Source organism: Ursus americanus, chromosome 26, assembly GCF_024610735.1.
Source record: "Ursus americanus isolate L20-20 chromosome 26, mUrsAme1.1.p, whole genome shotgun sequence".
NCBI classification, from domain to species: Eukaryota; Metazoa; Chordata; class Mammalia; order Carnivora; family Ursidae; genus Ursus; species Ursus americanus.
In genome coordinates this window covers 2,917,093-2,936,647 of record NC_142152.1, presented here as the reverse complement: position 1 = coordinate 2,936,647, position 19,555 = coordinate 2,917,093, and the positions used below count along the sequence as shown (strand labels likewise).

The following is a 19,555-nucleotide window of genomic DNA, read 5'->3' as shown; positions in this document are numbered from 1 at the left end:
TCATCCACATTTATCATCTGTCATCTCTGCTTTTTTCATCTACTCTTTGAAGCTTTAATTTTGAGCATGCAGTTTGTTGTGATTACCTGATTGTTTGAGCTTTGGTGATTACTGCTTTAAGCTGAAGAATCTCAGGAGACCTGTGCTACCCGTGTAAGCTCTTGTCACTGTATGCCTCGTGGGTTGGTTAAGGGCACTTTGGTAAAAACCCTGACCCCAAAAAATCTAACTGAATTAACAAACACATTTGAATACCTAGATGTACATGAATTCTACTAGGTTCTTTGGGGCACACCAAGATGATCAAAGTGTTAAGTACAGGGAAGGGATCAATTCTGGGTTGTTCCTTAGAAGAGATGGAGTTAAAATTAAACTTCAGGTTTTGAAATGGCCGAACAGTAATGAGGCATGTGTTATGTTTAGTGTGGAATATTAATAGAAGGGATAATTCTCTTGACCTGACTATGTAAAGTACTCCTGAAACATACAGCTTCTTCTGTCTTCAAAACAATAAAAGATATTCTCCATGAGTAGAAGTTGTTCCACGGGTTTGAAGATTGTAATGACTAATAATTGAGAAGAGTTGTTTTTAAAGATGGAGACAAATGAGTGTAACAGTTCAGTCAAGCATTTTGAAAAATTCTACCAAGAATAAATGTGGCGCGGGAGTATCGAATTTTGTAGATGGGTTAATAAAGTTAATTATGTGATTTAGTTGAGCATTCTGTAAGTTTTTTGTGGACCATGGTAATCTTGAATTTTAAATGTAGGTCTTAATGACATTTGAAGGACTTTTTTTTTTTTTAAGTTGAATAGTTAAAAATTTTTTTTAATCAAGTATATGTTATTTTTTCTCTAGTGTAATAGATTTGTATTTACTTCTGTACCTATTCACCTGCCTTAATTTTCACTAAAACCTAAATTTGAGATAGCTGGCAGATCCTGGGACTAGAGAGTTCTAGGCCAGGGAAAAGAATAAGTGAGGCCAGGTAGAACATTACTATTTTATTGTGAGTGGTTGCAGTCAGTTCCATTAGCAGTGGGGGTTCTGGTGTAGTTTCTGGTTGTTTCTGTTACTTTGTTTTTCACTGTTAACACCTGCCTAGTAACTTTTATTTTGTTCATGAGACTGGGTTTCTGGGAAGTGCGAATCTCTTAATATCATGCCGTTCCTGCAAGAAATTATAGGCTGCTGTTCTAGGCATTCTTGCGTATTGTTTCCAAAAGAGAACTAGATTTTATCCATGTTTCATCATGTGCTTGGTGATGAGTATAAAAATTGACCCTTATTTCAAAACTCAACACCAAATGCATGGTGGCTTCTTGCATAGAAAAGAATTTACAGTCATTCTCTATTTTAATGGAATATAGACTGTTTTCAGATAGCCTAGGTGTAAAGTGATGTCGACTGATTGACTCAGAACCACAAGTTATGCTAGAAGGAGAAAGGACTACGTAGAACTCCTTTAATGTTTTGGATGATAGAAATAAGTAACAATAACTTATCTGAAATGTAAGAGAGGGTGATACATTGCTTTTTCAGGATTATCTTTAAAGTAGTAAATATTCTGGAGGAGCTACTATAAGTGATAGGTTCACGTGACAGATACTTCATAAATATTACACTTAGATATAAATAGCAATTTTCAATATTAGTCTTTTCCAGGTATTAAAGTGGAATGGAAATTGCTGCCCACAACTGAACTACTATATCAGATGGAAACTTTTTAGCAAAATTAGTACAAATCAAAATCAACTTCTCATTTTTCTGCCTCTTGTTATAAATTAGACACTTATCTTTTACTTAGATTCTTTTTCCCTTGGAAAGTTTTCCAAAAAACTTTGTTGCACAAAGTTGTTGCACAGTGCTTTCTTCCTGTTTTTCTTCAGTGATTGTTCTACCCTTGTATGGTCAGATGATAAAAATGACCTCTTAATTGTGAATTAATTCTGAATTAGCAGTTAATCATTTTCCTTGAACGAATGTATCTTATGCAGTTAGATGGGTGTATTTCTGAAAGATAGTGGACCTTTGAATCACTGAAAATGCTCCATTTAAACATCTAGTAAAATACTGCCGCTAATCTTGGATAAAGTAAGTTTTTTGTGTGTGTACAGAATGTGATGAATCTCTAGCTTTTTATTGTGTAATTTTAGATTTTCATGTTATTTAGGTTTTCTAAATTGATGTGTATGCATCTTAAATCAGTAATGGATTTCAAAAGTCACATCTAAATGGTGCAGGAAAGGTAGGGTTGAGATGTTGCTAGCTCGCTTGCCTTCTTGTCACCTGTTGAACTTCACAAGTGTTTTTTTCTTGGCTTGGTTTAGATGTGCATTTTTTGGGTGTCATTTTTTGATTTTGTGGAGGTAGTTTGTTAGATTTTTATTTTGCGTGTGATCAAATCATTACCCTAATTTTGACAAACCATGGTTTTGAGTTAATAATAGATATCCATTATAGTTGGTTTTAAAATCACCAAATTTAGACATGCATTTGTAATGCCTTTATATTTACAGCTGACAGAGTCCCTGTAAGTGTCAGAATTAGCCTTATTGATGCTCGGTATTGGTGAATTAATTGCCATCCATTTTCGTTCCTGTTTTTTTCCCATATGTACCACCCATCAAATTTTGGTGGCCCTTTTTTTTTCTTTGTAACTTCACTTGACCTTGAAGCTGGAAATGTGAAAGTTGCCATTTTAATCCCATGGTGTTATAGTCCATCAGTGATGCATTTTTTTTATAGAGATTTGCCAGCCAATAAGCTTCAGTTATGTTGCCCAGATGCATATTTTTTGCATGTAGTTTTAAGTTTTAGCTGTAGGAAGTGTATTTTTAATTTATTTCTTCTTGTTTGTTTTTCAAATTGTTTTTAAAAAAGGGCAAATCACTTGATTTCTAACAGCAAGGAAAATGTCCATATTATCAGATACTGCCTTGGCTTGATTAGCTTAAGACGTTGTTGTTTAGGAAGCTTTAGAGATTTTGCAGATTTTTTCTTATGGAAGCATTTTAATGTTTTAAAATCAGAAATTTTAGCTTTTGTCAGTATTAAGATGTATTTTAAAAATACTGTGACTTTTTCCTCCCTTAGAGCTTGAGATACTTTTTAAAAATTTTTATAATCTTTTAAGTTTGACTTAGTTCATTTTCTGCTTTAGGAAAGACAGCAACATGTGGAAGCTATTGAATTAGAAGCTAAAGAAGTTCTCAAAAAATTATTTCCAAAGGTGTCTGTTCCTCCTAATTTGGTAAGATTGATTTATATTTCTTTAAACAAGTCCTCTTATCATTGTTTAAGGAAGTTGTAAATAAGCAGCATTTGCATTCTACACTTGATTTAGAAGTACATCTATTCCTTAATCTTTTCTGTTTTTAACACAGAGTCCTTTTGAGTAGGTAAGATAAATAACTTGGTTCAGAACTCATTTCTGTTTAGGGACGCCTGGGTCGCTCAGTTGTTAAGTGTCTGCCTTCGGCTCAGGGCGTGATCCCAGGGTCCTGGGATCGAGCCCCACGTCAGGCTCCCTGCTTTGCTGGGAGCCTGCTTCTTCCTCTCCCACTCCCCCTGCTTGTGTTCCCTTTTTCGCTGGCTGTCTCTCTCTCTGTCAATGAATAAATAAAATCTTCTAAAAAAAAAAACCAAAACAACTAATTTCTGTTTATTCAACTGATACTTCTGTTGTATGCTACAAAATGTACATAATATATATTATTTAGAGGAGCATAAACGTAGTTGGGCAAGACATATTTCTTAATGTTTAATAAACCAGTTATATTTTTAATAACTTTATTCAAAACAGCTTAATTTTATTTTATTTTAATTTTATGTATTTATACATTTATTTTTTATGTACGTATTTATTTTTAAGTGGGCTCCACATTGGGAATGGAACCCAGCATGAGGCTTGAACTCATGATGGTGAGATCAAGACCTGAGCCAAGGTCAAGAGTTGGACACTTAACTGACTGAGCCACCCAGGCTCCCCAAAGTAAAACTTAATTTTAAATGATTGCTTCTAGTTTTAGGAACACTTTATTTTTAAATTAAATGTGTTTAATACTTTGAACAAGGCATTTTTCATTTCAAAGCTCAAGATTTTGGTCACCTGTTAACTTCTTTAAAGAAAGGCTTGAGGATAATACAGAATAGCTTGCTTTACTTGAGGTTAAGTGAGAGAGAAAAGTTGCTTTGATTCAGAGAATTAATTACAGTGAATATTTGAGGGCAGAGAAAGCCGGTGAAAGTGTATGTAGTTTCCTAAAATGGTGTTGTAGGTCTTTCTTTAAAATTTTATTTTAATGGAAAATTGCATGAACACTCAGAAGTAGAGAGAACAGTATCGTGAGCCTGATGTACCTCATACATCAGTACACAGTCTTGTTTTACCTCCTTTCATGTACTTCCTAGATTATTTTGAAGGAAGTCAAACATCAGAGCATTTCATCTGTAATTATTTTAGTATGTATTTCTAAAAGATAAGGATTCCTTTAAATGTCACATTAAAAATCCTTAATTTCATACATTTTGTCAGTGTATTTCTCCCATTTGTCATAAATTTTCAGTTTTAATGAAATAACAACCACTTGCTGTAGTTTGTTGTAATCAGGACCTAACTAAGGTCAATATATGATTGGTTTAAGGTGTCTCTTAGATCCTTTTGATTCCATGGATCCCCTCCTATATGTCAGCAACTCCCCCCCCCCCATTTTGGTTTGGTTTGGTTTGTTTTTTTTGGAGAGGGAGAGAATGAATTTAAGCAGGCTCCATACCCACCGTGAAGCCGGATGTGATGCTCGATCTCATGACCGAGAGATCATGACCGGAGCTGAAAATCAAGTCAGATGCTTAACCAACTGTGCCACGCCCCCCCCCCCTTTTTTTAAACCTAGTGGTTTCATATGAAATTCCCCAATCTGGATTTAACTAACTGCATCCCTGTGGTGTCAGTGTGTTCTCTGTCCTTTTTATATCCCGTAAATTGGTAATCAGATGCCTGATGAGATTCACGTTCAGTAGTTTAGAGGTAGGATGGAGTGGGGCAAGACTTCTTTATGGCAGTGTTGTGGACTTCTGTCATGAGGTCTATGAATGTCTGCTTGTCTTTCTTTGGTCCACTGGAATGTATTTAGGCTGGCTGTCAAGTCCTTTTTGACAGAGCACTGCTGAACTCTCATAGCTTCTTTGCTTTGTGGTATGACAAGATGTTTCTGATTTATCGTTTACATTTTCTGCCCCAAACTTGGAATCCGCTGTATCTTCAAGGAGCTCTTGCCTCTTCTTTCTGTGGGTACTAGGTGTGGTATAAGTAAACTTAATAGCCTGTTTTATGTGTAGTCTAAGTTTAGCTGTTGCTCTCAGGTTATATCCACACACAGACTACTTTTAACTTATACAAGAAGCAACAATTCTTTTGTTAGCTTTGTAACTGTTGGGGTTACATTCAGGTTTGATCACTATAGATAATACTGCTATGGGTTCAACTGATGAGCCAACTTATACTGGACAGGCTTAAGGATATATTGTTAGTTCTAGTGCTGGTCATACATGAAGCCTAGAAAAAGACATTGCCATTCATCTATTTCATATTTTTTCTTTTGTGGCCATGACCTGTTTTTATTTCTTTATTCCTGCTTTTAATTTTGTTACTTAATGGAAATAAATTTGGGGGATTTATTTATTTGGCAGTATTGAGTTAGTGATTTACAATATCTATTCTTTAAAGACTGTGTAAGATCACCAGCATGAAAAATTCTTAGTGTAACAGACTCATTCTTAAAAGCAGTATTGACACTATAAATATTTATAAATCACCATAAGACTTGGGTGATGATATTTGGCTTTTGTTCATCCACTTGTTAAAACTTGAATATTTCTGCATGTAGTCTCTTATTTGAGAAATATATTGACTCTGCTACTTAAAGTGTAGCATTTTTAGGTTTTTAAAAATGTGAAGGAATAATTTATAATAAAACAGTGTTAATTAAATTTATTCTTAAGTTAATATAGTCAGTAGATATAAAGTGAATTTTATACATGAAGTAAAATCTTTTTACTGTTTCCTTTTGCTTTTGTGCTAAGCAAACCAGTATAGGAGAGATCTAAACTATATGACCTAGAGGAATGTTAACAGACTTAAATCAACTAAATCAGCTTTTCAGCTGACTTTTAACTTTTATTGAATTGCAGTATTTGAAGCTAAGTAGGATTTTAATAGTATACATTTAGTCTATAGGTTTTTTTCATAGTCATCTAATTTGCTTGTTTCAAATGTTTACCTATTTCATTTAGATATTTTTGGAAATTGTTTTTCTTTTTTACAGAGTTATAGTGAATGGTTGCGTGGATTTGAAAAGAAGGCAAAAGAATGTGTGGCTGAAACTTCAGGTTCAGAGGAGGTTAAGGTTAGTTCAAGAAATGAAGTATCTGTGTTGTAACCAGATGTGGAAGAATCACAATTCGTCTTTATGAGCTTGGAAAGATAAAGTATATATTATAAGTAGAATAATGACCTTTTGAGAAAGTATAAGAAGGTGATTCATTTTGTATAAATTTTCATAGAAATGCTACAAGTCTCCATTGCATTTGATAAGTATACAAAGCTAATGTTTGCTGTTTCTTTAACTCTGTATCATAATCATTTCTAAAACTGTATATTTATCTCTTACTCTCTTTTTAGCCTGGGTTTAAAAAGTAAAGATCAGTTGAGGTAGGTAGGTAGAAACCGACTGGTTTGCTAAAGTATCCCCAAATACATCATTAAGAGTGTTCAGAACCTAGATGTGTTTTTATCTTTGCTGAAATTTGGAAAATTTTTTTGTATCTCAACTGGCATGAATAAAATCCTCTTTTTCCATGTGTGTGTAGCACAGGTGTTGTGACTTGACTTCACATGTGGTTCTGCTTTGATTTTTACCATCCTGCTAAAGAGTGATAAGCCTATTTATTATAAATTGTGTGATGTATTTTGTAGTAATCAGGCTCAGGGAGTTTTTATTAGTAAAGACTGAATGACCAAAAAGGTCATTGAACTTGATTGTTACTTAAGAAAGTTTGAAATGTAGTGTCTCAGTATCAAACAGAAACCATTTGTCATAATATACCATTAAATACTGCAACAAATTTGAAGCACACAAAACTGGTAAAACTAGAGAATTTTTCTTTATTTCATTCTTTGTAGGTTCTAGAGCACAAGTTGAAAGAAGCTGATGAAATGCACACATTGTTACAGCTCGAGTGTGAAAAATATAAATCCGTCCTAGCAGAAACAGTAGGAAATGATTTTTAATCTACATTTTGGTTTATTTTTAAATTATTAACTTTTTCCTTAGTGGCTTAAATAGTTTATCTCATCATGAGAACATGAATTTTTCAAAACGACTTTACTTTTTGCCCATAGGAAGGAATTTTACAGAAGCTACAGAGAAGTGTGGAGCAAGAAGAAAATAAATGGAAAGTTAAAGTCGATGAATCACAGAAGACTATTAAACAGGTATCTAAAAAAGCACAGAGCAAGTAGTTCTCAGAGAGTGTGGGCCCTGGATCAGCAGCATCAGTAACCTGGAAACTTGTTAGAAATGCTCATTCTTGGGCCTCACCTGAGATTTTTCTGAATCTGAAACTCTGTGGGGACAGCAGTCTGTGTTTTAAAGAGGTTCCACAACTGGTTCTAATGCCCACCCAAATTTGAGAACCAGTGGTTTAGAGTACGACTGAAAGGTAGTGATCTAGAATGTAAAGTGCTTTGGAAGTTGTAGAACTACTATGTGATAAAATAAGGCAAAGAATTTGGGGTTCATAACACGCTTTGCAATGTTGATATGTGACCCATGATATAGTATTCAAGAAAAAGTTAATGATTCCTTCTCTTCATGTGTTCTGAATATTCTTGTGCATTCCTAATTTTTCTCCCATTTACTTGGCTATGTTAAAGAGTGTCATCTGTGTGGTAGTCATCTTTGTATGGCGACAAGTGGTAACTAGACTTACTGTGGGGATCATTTGTAATGTATGAAAGTATCGAATCACTATGATGTACATCTGAAACTAACAGGATATGGTAGCCAATTATACTTCGATAAAAATAAATTACTTGTTTTCCTGGGCCAACCTGTGCAGAATTTAGGGTTGCTGGTGGTATTCTGTCTTAATGCATTTGGGGATTAAATACAGCCAGTTATTAGTTGGTTGTTATGAAAAAAAAATAAGCACTTCTAGTTGGGCCTTAATATAGTATCATGCCAACGGGGTAGGTTTTGACTACAGTTTAAATCAAGTTAAATGTCATGCTCTCATTTTCAAGGTCTTTTAAAATTCAGTATGGCTTTAAAATGAGATGCATTTCAAAACCTCTGAAGTGTCTGATTAAAATTCTACAAGATAGAAGCTCTATATCCTTGATTTACTTGGTCATATAATTGTTTCACATTTCAGATGCAGTTGTCATTCACATCTTCAGAACAAGAGCTAGAGCGATTAAGAAGAGAAAATAAAGATATTGAAAATGTATGTTATTTCATCGCTTGACTTATAACCTATGGACTGATTTTTAGCATTAAGCGTTGTCTTAAGGTCTGTGTTTTAAAATTTCTTTAATGATGCAGTTGTTATGCTTTTAAGAATATCTTGGGTAGTGTTTGAGATGATACTGTGTTATATTTGTAAGTGTCATAACTTTCCATTGTGGGGGAGCATCATGAATGGAATTCTTAAATGTGTTAACTTCTTCTTTGTTGCATTGCTAGCTGAGAAGAGAACGAGAGCATTTGGAAATGGAACTAGAGAAGGCAGAAATTGAACGATCTACCTATGTTACAGAAGTCAGAGAGGTACTTAGAATTTTTTTGACCTTGCTTCTCAATTTAAATTAAGTTTATAATAGTGATAAAATATTTTAGTGTAAGTTGTTTGTGGCAGAGCTTCCAAGTAGCGTACAAAACATGGGCTATCATAAGATCAATCTTAAACTCTAAACTTCATTGCAGCTGAAAGATCTGTTGACTGAATTGCAGAAAAAACTTGATGATTCATATTCTGAAGCAGTAAGACAGAATGAAGAGCTAAATTTGGTAAGAAGCTTGTTCTCCACTGGGTATCAAGTAGGCTCTGAAAACACTTGTGTTGACATGTGGAGAAACCATCCAAACTTTTTCTCCTTGCTAATAACATCTTTAGCTTGGCATTTTTGTAAGTTTAAGATAATCTTCGTATTCTGATGACTCTTAAGATGATCTTTCTTTTCTTGACTCCTAAGACGATCCTTCTTTTCTTAGCTCCTAACAATGGCATGTTTGGCTTGCAACTCTTTTCCAGAAAAAAATTCATGTTTTATAAAACCTAATTCTTTGGGCAGCATTATTTTCAGTGAATAAAGAAGTGAAATAAATAGGTAAAGATTGGCTGAATTGTGAAGATTGTCTGTTCTTAGAGTTATAGTTAACTGGACCTCTTGTTTTCTCACCTGGAAGGAGATTATTGAAGGTTGAAGATATGTATTCTTCATTCAAGGGCAATAATTCATTCCAGCTTCTTATTTTAACTGGTCTTTCTATAGATTATAAATAACAAAAAGCTTGTGAAATTCTTTATCATCAACATAACATTTAGAACATGGTAATTCTAAAACTGTAGACTTAAAGATGACTAAGGTAGCTAATGCTTTCTAATGACATAGAGTACCCTGTATTCTCCCATTCTTAGATTTTCTGTAAATTCACACTGATTCTGGCAAGCTTAGCTGGTAGATAAATATGACTATCTCGTTGTATGTTTCAAACAATCATTTTGTCTTCCTGTGACCGAGAAATTGTTATAACACATGACTAAATTGAAAGTATCTGAATAAACTAGGAAGATTATAGTTCGTTTTCTCCTTATCCCAAGTTAACCCTCCCTGTTCTGGAACTTTCTTCTGCTGTGTGTATCAAAGAAAACTTCTTAACTCACTCATTTGTGGTTGGTCTTCCGTGTTATGGCAGTGATTTATGGGAATGAGTTTTCAAGGTAGGGCTCTTTGAAAAGTACACATAGAGCCCACCCTCTTTATTTTTGAGATAAAATTTTGGTTTTAGTTTTATCTTCATTTTATTTAATTGAATCATTCCCACTGCTGCGTGTGACTAGTTTTATACATACGCTTGCCATATATTGCACAGATCAGGACTGTGATTATGCCATAGCTATAAGCCATAAGCCTTACTCTATAATGTGTTTTTAAAAAATCATTTTTAACTACAGTTGTTGGAGATTTTACTTTTAACTTTGATGCTTGGTAGCTCACTCCAACAGTAGCATCAAACCCATAGGATTATGGTTGAGTTCAGCCTAATGTTCTCTTTGTATTTTTGCCTCTCTACGTTAAGGGGCCATTTTAAATGGTTCTTGTTTCTTATTTTTGCCTTGAATTCGTAATCTTTATTTTAGTCCTTCTGTTTGCTCAGGATGACTGTTGCCACATTTTAAGATAAAATAATTTTGTTTACTTATACGTACATTGTATGTTTGGGAACCAAAGGAATAATTCTCTGATGTACTATATAGTTAAGTGAAAGAGCAGAAACTGAAGCATTTGGGTATTTAGATAGAGTTCCCCAAATAAAATTTCCAAATGGAATGTCCCTTACTAATTCTTTCTTCAGTTCAAAAGGTTAGTATCTTATATGTCTCCCTTTTGGATCTCTAGAAACTGTTTGGGATGTTATGCCTATCGGTGTGAGGCAAAAATCAATTAACTTGATGAGTTTAATAAGAAAGTTATTTGTTGTCAGTGTAGTCCATTTTCCTCATTCATATTTAATTGGAGCATTTAACATGAGAAGAGGTATTATATATTGGCACTAGAGTTTATAGAACTTTACGACTGTTTGGACAAAGTGGTTCTTGAGAAGTGTATCTTAAGACATCGCTTATTGTATAATTAGGCCTGTGTGCTCTTTAGTGATGTTTTAAAGGATGATCAACGTTTAAATTTTTGAAGTTTTCATTTTACTGGATTTGTAATCTTCCATTCAATGTCTTTTAAAATATTACACAATTGACTTTAACTGTATAGGTCAGAAGGCCTTAAAAAACTAATCAGTAAAATTTCTGGCTACTTGCCTTTTAATTTAATTTAAATATGAATGAAGAACTTTATGGATAGTGACTAGTAATACTTTTAAAAGGCACATTACTGGAATGTGGTGGTTTTATTTTTACGTTTACAGTTTTCTACTCTGAACCCTAGTTTGTTTCTGTAGCTTTTCTTACATTTAGCTTTCCAGATGGGGACCTGCACTGCTTAGCTTTTCTATACATCTGGTGCGGCATACTGGCTAATCCACTGTGCATAGTAACTGTTAGCCATCCCATTCTTTCTCATTCATTCTTGGAGAGGTCTCAGCGCAATCAAAGAAGGATGCAGATTAAGTTAATTGTAGTGTTCCTTTATTTTTACAGTTAAAGACACAGTTAAATGAAACACTCACAAAGCTTAGAACTGAACAAAGTGAAAGACAGAAGGTAGCTGGTGACTTGCATAAGGTAAGACATCGCTTGTCTTGAAGATGCCATCATCATGCTATGTTGTGGCTTGATTCTTAAGGAAACATACTGCTAATTCTGGATTTAGTTTTTTTTACATATAAATGTGTTTAGAGATTTAAGCTGTTTGTTCTACAGTTGCCTTTTTGGAACTAAACTTTTTGGCTTTTTTTCGATTGTTAATTTGCTTCTTTATTTCAACACATTTATATAAGTAATTGCTTTATAAAGTATAGATTGAGTTTTAAATGTAACTGAAGGTACTCTTTTTTAAAAATTTGGTTACATCCATATATTGTTTTGTTGGGATTTTCTTATGTAGTTTTACAAAGTATGTTTCTTTTGATTTTTATAGATCCAAATTTTGTATAGATCTCTGATGTTTCAGAAATTTGTTCCTTTCATTTATTTCTTTGTGGAAATAAACTTTCTTAATCTCATATATAAATAGGGAGTTTTTAAGATTACATTTCTTGCTCCCTACATTAGGATAGCAAGTTATTTGTAATTCTGGTTTTAGATATTTTTAATAGTGCAGGTCACATATGCTTATATCACAGCTGCTTTAGAGCTATGGTTGTATTTGTGGGAGTCATTACCAAAACAAATATGTCACTTTTTTAAAAGTTGAAAGAAATATTTTTGTTTGTTTTGTATGATATAGCTTCTAATTGTTATGTAAAAGCCTAGGAATCCATGAAGAGTACATTTAGCATGATGAAAAAATAAGTGTAGGAATCCAGAATTGCTTCAGATTATTTTGGTGTTACTGTTACCAGTAGATAAAATGTGAACTCAGGATGTTTGTTTCAGAGCTCAAATGTAGATTCATGATACATTGTTAAGGATGAGCAATCTGACTTATCTTTGATAGGTGATTTTAATTTCTGACCTCTTGATCAAAATATAAACCATGCAGTTTTAGCCTAGCAGTGTCGTTTCTCAGATATTAAGGATATTAAACAGGTGCTCAAAGATACGTATTTGCTGTCTTATTTATGATTGCTGACGCAACAGTTGGAAGATGGTGAACTGCCCCATGTATGTAGACCACAAATACTGTGCAACACTTGGATTAGAAATCCACATAAATATTTACTGATAAAAACAGTTAACAAAATACTTTGTAAAACAAGCAGGTGTAAAATAGCAGGTATGTTAAAAGCCCCTTTGTATGAAATTTTCTGCCCAAATTTTCTGTTAGCACATTTATGTATACAAGAGGGATCTAAACAAGAGGGTCAGAGCAAAGCCACTATTTAGGATTTGTGGGGCATATATGGTTTCTCTCACATACCCTTCTTTGTGTGTGTGTTTAACACAACCCTTTAAAAATGTAAAAACCACTCTTAGCTTGTGCACTGTACAGAAACAGGCTATGGCCAGATTTGGCTGATGCTTGAGCTAGACAAATGTTAACCTAAATATCAACTGTGGTTATTTCTTCTTTTAATTTCTTTATACATTTTCTCTATTGTGTGAACTTACTAAAACAGCATATGTTTTTATAATCTGGTCTGGGAGGAAACTGTTTTCATTTTGGAGAAAAAAACCAAATATATTGCCTGTCCATTGTATTTTGAGATGAGCTTTAATCTTGTACAAAATATGTAAGAAAATCACTCATTTTTTTTTCTTATAATACTTCATTGTTGTATTTAGAGGCTACCATATTGCTTTCCTTACAGGCTCAACAGTCGCTGGATCTTATCCAGTCAAAAATAGTAAAAGCTGCTGGAGACACTACTGTTATTGAGAATAGTGATGTTTCCCCAGAAATGGTATGCATTTTCTTTTACCCCAAATCTCTAGGCTAATTACCTTGGAAAGTATATGAAGAATAAAAATGTGTGAGATCTGTCTCTGATTTTAAAAAATGCCTTTGTAATGTACTTCCATCAGTTATGTTGCATTCTTACTGAAGGTTGTCTTTTCTTCCCGATCTCTTATCTCTGAAATGCACTGTTTTTATTAGTGTTTGTTTTCACCCCTGCTCAGTGAGGAGTCTGCTTCTCCATTTGCCTCTCCTCCCACTTGTTCTCTCACTCTCTCTCTCTCTAATAATAAATAAATAAAGTCTTAAAAAAAAAAAAAAAAAAGAATGTGTACTTTGTTAGACTGCCTGTGCTTGAATCCTGACCCTGCTACTTAGTACCTGTCTGACTTTGGACAACTTTCCTTAGCCTCTGTGTGCTTTGGTTGCCCCATCTGTGAGAGGCAGTGATAATAGTACCAATCCTGTAGGATTGTTGAAGGGAGTAAATGAGTTACTATATAAAATGCTTAGAATAGTGTGTAACACAGCAGTGCTGCCTACCACTTAGAGCTCAATATATGTGAACTTATTTTTACTGATATGAATGTGCTCTCCTTTGGTATCTGGCAGATTTTTTTTCTGAAAGGAGAAATGGATTTACAACTATTGTTCAGGGTCTAGATTATTGCCTTTGTTGGCCTAGTGACAGAACATAGCTTTCTTTGGTGTAACCTAGTTTGTATCACTAGATAGCAAACACTGTTTCTGTAGGTGCTTTTTGTTAATTTTTATGTCATTTTCAAGATTTTTCATGTTTGGATTTAAAACAGTAAAACATTTTCTGTTTTGGGTTGCAAATGCCTTTTCCTTATGTTTGGAGTTTTTCATCACTTTCGTCTTCTCTTTAGGAGTCTTCTGAGAAGGAGACGATGTCTGTAAGTCTAAATCAGACTGTCACACAGTTACAGCACTTGCTTCAGGCAGTAAACCAACAGCTCACAAAGGAGAAGGAACACTACCAGGTATTAGGTAAGAGTAACTGAGGTACTGTTGTCTGTTTATGGGTAATTGAGAAAGTGTGTGTGAATGTATTTGTAGTGTAGGTTTACCAGGACTACAGGAGTTCTTGCTGCCCTACTGGAAGGATTCCTTCTTTATCTCTCTCAGCACCTGCAGATGACAGCTTTAGCTTTCTTGGAGTTTTATTTCCATCTCTTTCATATTTTGGTCTTGCAGCTTGGAGGGGGAAAACCTTTTGTTTTTGCCCCCTTTGACCTTCTTATAAAACAGACTCTCTTATGACTTTTACCTAGGTTTTGTTCATTGCATAATATGGGCAGATGCTGCTTTAGTTTATCCTGATCTGGTAAAGTATCTATGTGATTTTTTTTTTCCTTCAATGACTTGGTAAAATAAAATGACTATAATGTTTTTATGGGAGAAGATGCTGAATTGAAAATCAAGTCAGCACAATTTCTTTAAATTGGAAACTGAGTTTTTACTTAAGTCTGCTTATAAGGTAATCAAATCCCATTTTTTAACTCCTGAAGTGAGAGTTTTTTTTTTTTTTTAAAGATCTTATTAATTAATTTATTTATTTGAGAAAGAGAGAAAGTGAGAAAGTAAGTGAGAGAGCATGAGTTGGGGGAGGAGCAGAAGGAGAATCAGACTCCCTGATGAGCAGGGAAGCCCAATGAGGGGCTTGATCCCAGGACATGAGATCATGACCTGAGTTGAAGGCAGACGCTTAACCAACTGAGCCACCCAGGCATCCCTGAAGTTAGAGTCTTAATTGAAGATAGATAAACCTATCATTAACCAAACCATATTATGAAATTTTACTGCCCTCCAAATAGGTTAGGTGTCCTGGAAAAGTTGGGTGGATCACCATTTTGGTTATAGGGGCATTCTATCTCACTTTAATAGAATGATTGTCTTCTGGTCTGCCTTAACATAAACTCTCCTTTAAAATGCTATTTCAGGTCAGTTACCTCCACAAGATTTTGTAGACAAACCCAACTCATTCTTTTAACCTGTCAGCAAAAATAATTACACCTTAATCTTTTATCCTTGGTAAGCTGACCTCTCCATTGCCTGTAGTTAAACTTCTGTCACATTACCTCCCATATCCAAATTAGAAAATAATCTGCTTCCTGCTTCGCTGGTAACTTTTCCCCATGTCTTCAACCTTATTCTCTTCCCTGCACATCCTCCTCCAAATTTGGCAGGTGAAAAGGTGGTTGAGCACCAGCAGTGCAATGTGAGGAATAGAATGGATAGAGTGGGTTGTATGAAGATCGGGGTCTACTAGGCACGCGAGAACTCTCTTCTGTAGGCTCTACTGGCATTGGCAGTGAGAACCCCCTCCCTGCAGATTCCTTGGTTCGCACAGCCTTCCTTGTGCCCTTTAAATGTTTATTACCCAATTTTTAACTTCAGCCATCGTTTTTGCTCGGTATATTCTCCCTCTTGTGAACTAGTGACTTATTTATTTCCTTTTGTGGGAGCGGGGGTGGGAAGGGACAGAGGGAGAGGGAGAGCAAGAATCTTAAGCAGGAGCTCAGCGCGGAACCCAACGCAGGGCTCCATCTCACAACCCTGAGATCACAATCTGAGCCGAAATCAAGAGTCTGACATTCAGCCTAGTCAACCAGGTGCCCCTATTGTGAACGTTATTAAAACTAGTCCCTATGTTGGATGAGAAAACCAAAAAACCACTACTACCTGATGATTAAATTGGAAATACAGCTTGTTTAATCATTGAAATGTAAGTAATAGGTTAATATCTGATGTTGGAAAACTTCTTTTTAGTATATACCACAAGTACATATGAATCGTTTAATGCTCTACATATTCGATAAGGGAAGCACCGTTTTTAGAAGGCAAAAATGGGATGAAATGCAGTAATTTAGGGTTTTTTTCTAAATCCTAATATACACAGCATTTCTGTGAGCTGTATGGGTATGTGTATTGATCTTACATCCTTAATTTCTAAGACCTTAACCTTTCTTTTCTTTTGGAAGTCTTCCTATCTATCTCCTATCCCCCATCCCCCCAAAAAGAAGATTGTCATCCCTTCCCTTCCTTTGTATGAATTAAGATACTTTTTTTTTTTTTAAGCTTTGGACTAGCAACACTAGTACTTTTTAGTGTGGTTTTTTTGTTCCCAGATACCTATTTTTCCTTATGTTTAATATTTGCTTGTCTTCTAAGTGTTCAAACTGTATGTCTGACCATATCAGAAGATTTCATTACTCCAGCATCTTAGTCTGTTTGGGCTGCTATAATAAAAATCCCATAGACTGGTGGCTTAAATAACATTTATATCTGACAGTCCGTGCATGACAGAAGGGGCATGGGAGCTCTCTGAGGTCTCTTTCAGAAGGACACTAATCCCATTCATGATGGTGGAGTTTTCCAAAGGCCCCACTTCCAAATGCCATTACATTGGGGGGTTAGAATTTCAATATATGAATTTGGGGGGTGGGCACAAACATTCAGACCATAACACTCAGGTTCTCTTACCTTGGAACCAGTTTATGGAATCCTGTGGAGGGAGGAGGTTAATTTTACCAGCAGTCACTTCATGAGTACCCTTCTAAGCCTGAGCAGGCTTCTGACTTGTGGTCATTTGCTTAATCTTCGCAACAACCCAAGGCAGTGGGTAGGTAGGTGGTGTTGTTGTTGTTGTTGTTATTATTATTATTATTATTATTTTTATTCCCCCTTTACAACAGACCCACAGAAGTTCTATAATTTGCCCAAGGTCATGCAACTAGTAACTGGGTGAGCTGGGATTTAAATTGAGGTGGTCTCTGCCCAGTACCTACGCTCTTAGTCAGTATTTTTCTTCTCTAATTCAGGCATTATGTGCCCTGACCTCTTTTTGTTGCTGCTTTTTTTCCTTCTCATTCTGTCTAATCCTTTGTTGCCAGCCTCTTAGAGTTTGTGTTGTCAATTCTGACTTTTTCCTGAAGTTGGTATTTTGTCAGTAGTGAGTTGGAGAGGCTCTAAATGTTATCCAGAAAAAATTGAGGTGAAGGTTTGTGTGTGTGTGTGTGTTTTGTATGTATGTGCTCTCCCTATTCCATGTGACAAATTTTTTTATGATGTAGTCGTCTCTTGTTTCTGAAAGAAAGATGTTCTTTTATAGTGGTGTTGAAGTATAAGGATTAGTGTTCCAGATAAAAACTAGCTTTTATTTCTACACTTTACATTGGCTATCACATAGCTCAGGTTTTCATTTTCTGTGGTGTGTTTACATAGCACTTAATAGTGTCCCATACCATTGGGCTGTGTAGACTTTCTGATCCACTGTTAATCTTGTTTTTAATTAGCGAACGTGATAGCCAGTGATAACTTTGCTTTTCACCTTCTCATTCTTTTCCCCTCAACTTTTTATTTTGAAAAAGTTCACATAAAAGTTGAAAGAATAGTGCAACACTCACACATGCTTCACATGCTTCATCTCTTTCCATGTATATACGTATTTGGTTAATGTCAGACTGTTGGAAAGTCACTTTCAGAGGTGACATTTTATCCTAAGCACTTGGGTATGCACCTCTGAAGAACAAAAGCATTCTCTTATAAATCCCTAGTACCACTCTCACATCCGAACAAAACCAGCAATTACATACAATTATCCATTATTAAATCCATGTTCACGTTCCCCAGTTACACCACAAATACCTTGTTAGCTGTTTTTCCCAAACCAGGATCCAGTCAGAATTTATATGTTGCATTTTGGTTAAGTCTTTTTAGTCTCTGTAATGACTTTTGAAGTTTAATTTCTTACAGTCATTTTACCTGACTTGGAAAGCTTCGCATGACCTCAGAAAATTTCTGTCTGAAACTTTATTCATGGGGGAGAGTTGTAAATTTCAGTGCTCGTCACCTTATTAGCTTTATATTTTCTTGAGTAGAACTAATAAAACTGGATTTCCAGTGTTCTCTTAAATTTCCTAATAGTATTTTCAAATCCCCACATTATTCTGTTTGGTCCTGAGGTTTTCACTCATATTTTTAAATCCACCTCAAAAGCTTCTGAATCCTGTGATTTCTCTCTCATTTTTGATTACAATTAGTATAATTGCTTTGATCCTAGTTGAAAGAACCGTACGAGATCAAATAGAATATGTATTTTTGGTGTTTGACAAGTGTCTTCGGATTGCCTTTTGTTTCTTGTTTTAAAATGAATTTCTTTCTTTCTGATTTTTTACAGAGTGAAGTAACTGGGAAACTGTTCATTCAAGGATAACAGAAGGCATTGTATTATATTTTGCCAAATTAAAGCCTTATTTATGTTTTCACCCTTTCTACTTTGTCAGAAACACTGAACAGAGTTTTGTCTTTTCTAATCCTTGTTAGACTACTGATTTAAAGAGAGAAAAAAAAAAAGCCAACTCTGTAGACACCTTCAGAGTTTAGTTTTATAATAAAAACTGTTTGAATAATTAGACCTTTACATTCCTGAAGATAAAATAAACATGTAATCTTTTATCTTATTTTGCTCAATAAAATTGTTCAGAAGATCAAAGTGGTAAAGACAATGTAAAATTTAACATTTTAATACTGATGTACACTGTTTTACTTAACACTTAGGGGAGTAACTGCCTCTGACTTCAAGAAAACACTTTTTTGTTGCTAATGTAATCCGTTTTTTGTAATGGCGTCAGCAAATAAAGGGATGCTTATTATTCAGACTTGCTCTAATTTTCATTGCGCTTTAACAGATCTCATTAGCAGTACAGATCAACATAATTTAGAACACAGTTATTAATTGCAACGCTTGGACAAGGTAAGGTACGTATTGTTACTCATACAACTTCTGTAAGGAGAGTTCTGGGTCTTCTGAGTGGCTCCGTGTGGTGTGAACTGGGTCGAACAGTGCTGTGCGCTACAGAAAGGACGAGGCAAGAATTTAGCTTTTCAACTCACTACTCCAGCTTCAGTTGGAAGAGCTCTGCTTTTATATGTACTATTATTAACCAATAATAGGTGACTTTTTAGTGTCCTTCTTGTCAGGCACTGTGTTACACAGTTTGCACATGTTGTTTTTTGTTGAAGAATATTTCAATTAATTAAAAAATTTGATGCAAGCGCTGAACCCTGCAGATGCTAACTGACCACTGAAAGCTGTTTTATGCCACTGAGTATGAAAGGGCCTGTTAGGCCATACTGTAGTCTCCTTGCTATTTCAGTAACGATTCCACTTAAAACTCTCTTGTCTTGGATATCAGCCTTGGCTGGCTTCTTCACCATTTTGAAATCTGTTT

General features: G+C 34.9%; 1 protein-coding gene across 5 annotated transcripts in view; it reads left to right on the top strand.

Annotated features, from left to right (window-relative positions):
• Positions 1-18,980, top strand: part of KTN1 (kinectin 1) — a 101,474-nt gene extending 82,494 nt beyond the window's left edge. For 3 of the 5 annotated variants that reach the window (XM_045810566.2, XM_045810563.2, XM_045810564.2), the window contains 11 exons: positions 3,165-3,254; positions 6,328-6,408; positions 7,185-7,274; positions 7,404-7,496; positions 8,438-8,509; positions 8,749-8,832; positions 8,989-9,072; positions 11,441-11,524; positions 13,213-13,305; positions 14,189-14,309; positions 18,502-18,980. In XM_045810566.2, coding sequence (XP_045666522.2) covers positions 3,165-3,254; positions 6,328-6,408; positions 7,185-7,274; positions 7,404-7,496; positions 8,438-8,509; positions 8,749-8,832; positions 8,989-9,072; positions 11,441-11,524; positions 13,213-13,305; positions 14,189-14,309; positions 18,502-18,506 — 897 coding nt within the window. In that variant the 3' untranslated portion in view covers positions 18,507-18,980. The remainder of the gene's footprint in view (positions 1-3,164; positions 3,255-6,327; positions 6,409-7,184; positions 7,275-7,403; positions 7,497-8,437; positions 8,510-8,748; positions 8,833-8,988; positions 9,073-11,440; positions 11,525-13,212; positions 13,306-14,188; positions 14,310-18,501) is intronic. The other 2 variants (XM_045810567.2, XM_045810565.2) reach the window with 1 other exon arrangement.
• The last annotated feature ends 575 nt before the right edge of the window (positions 18,981-19,555 follow it).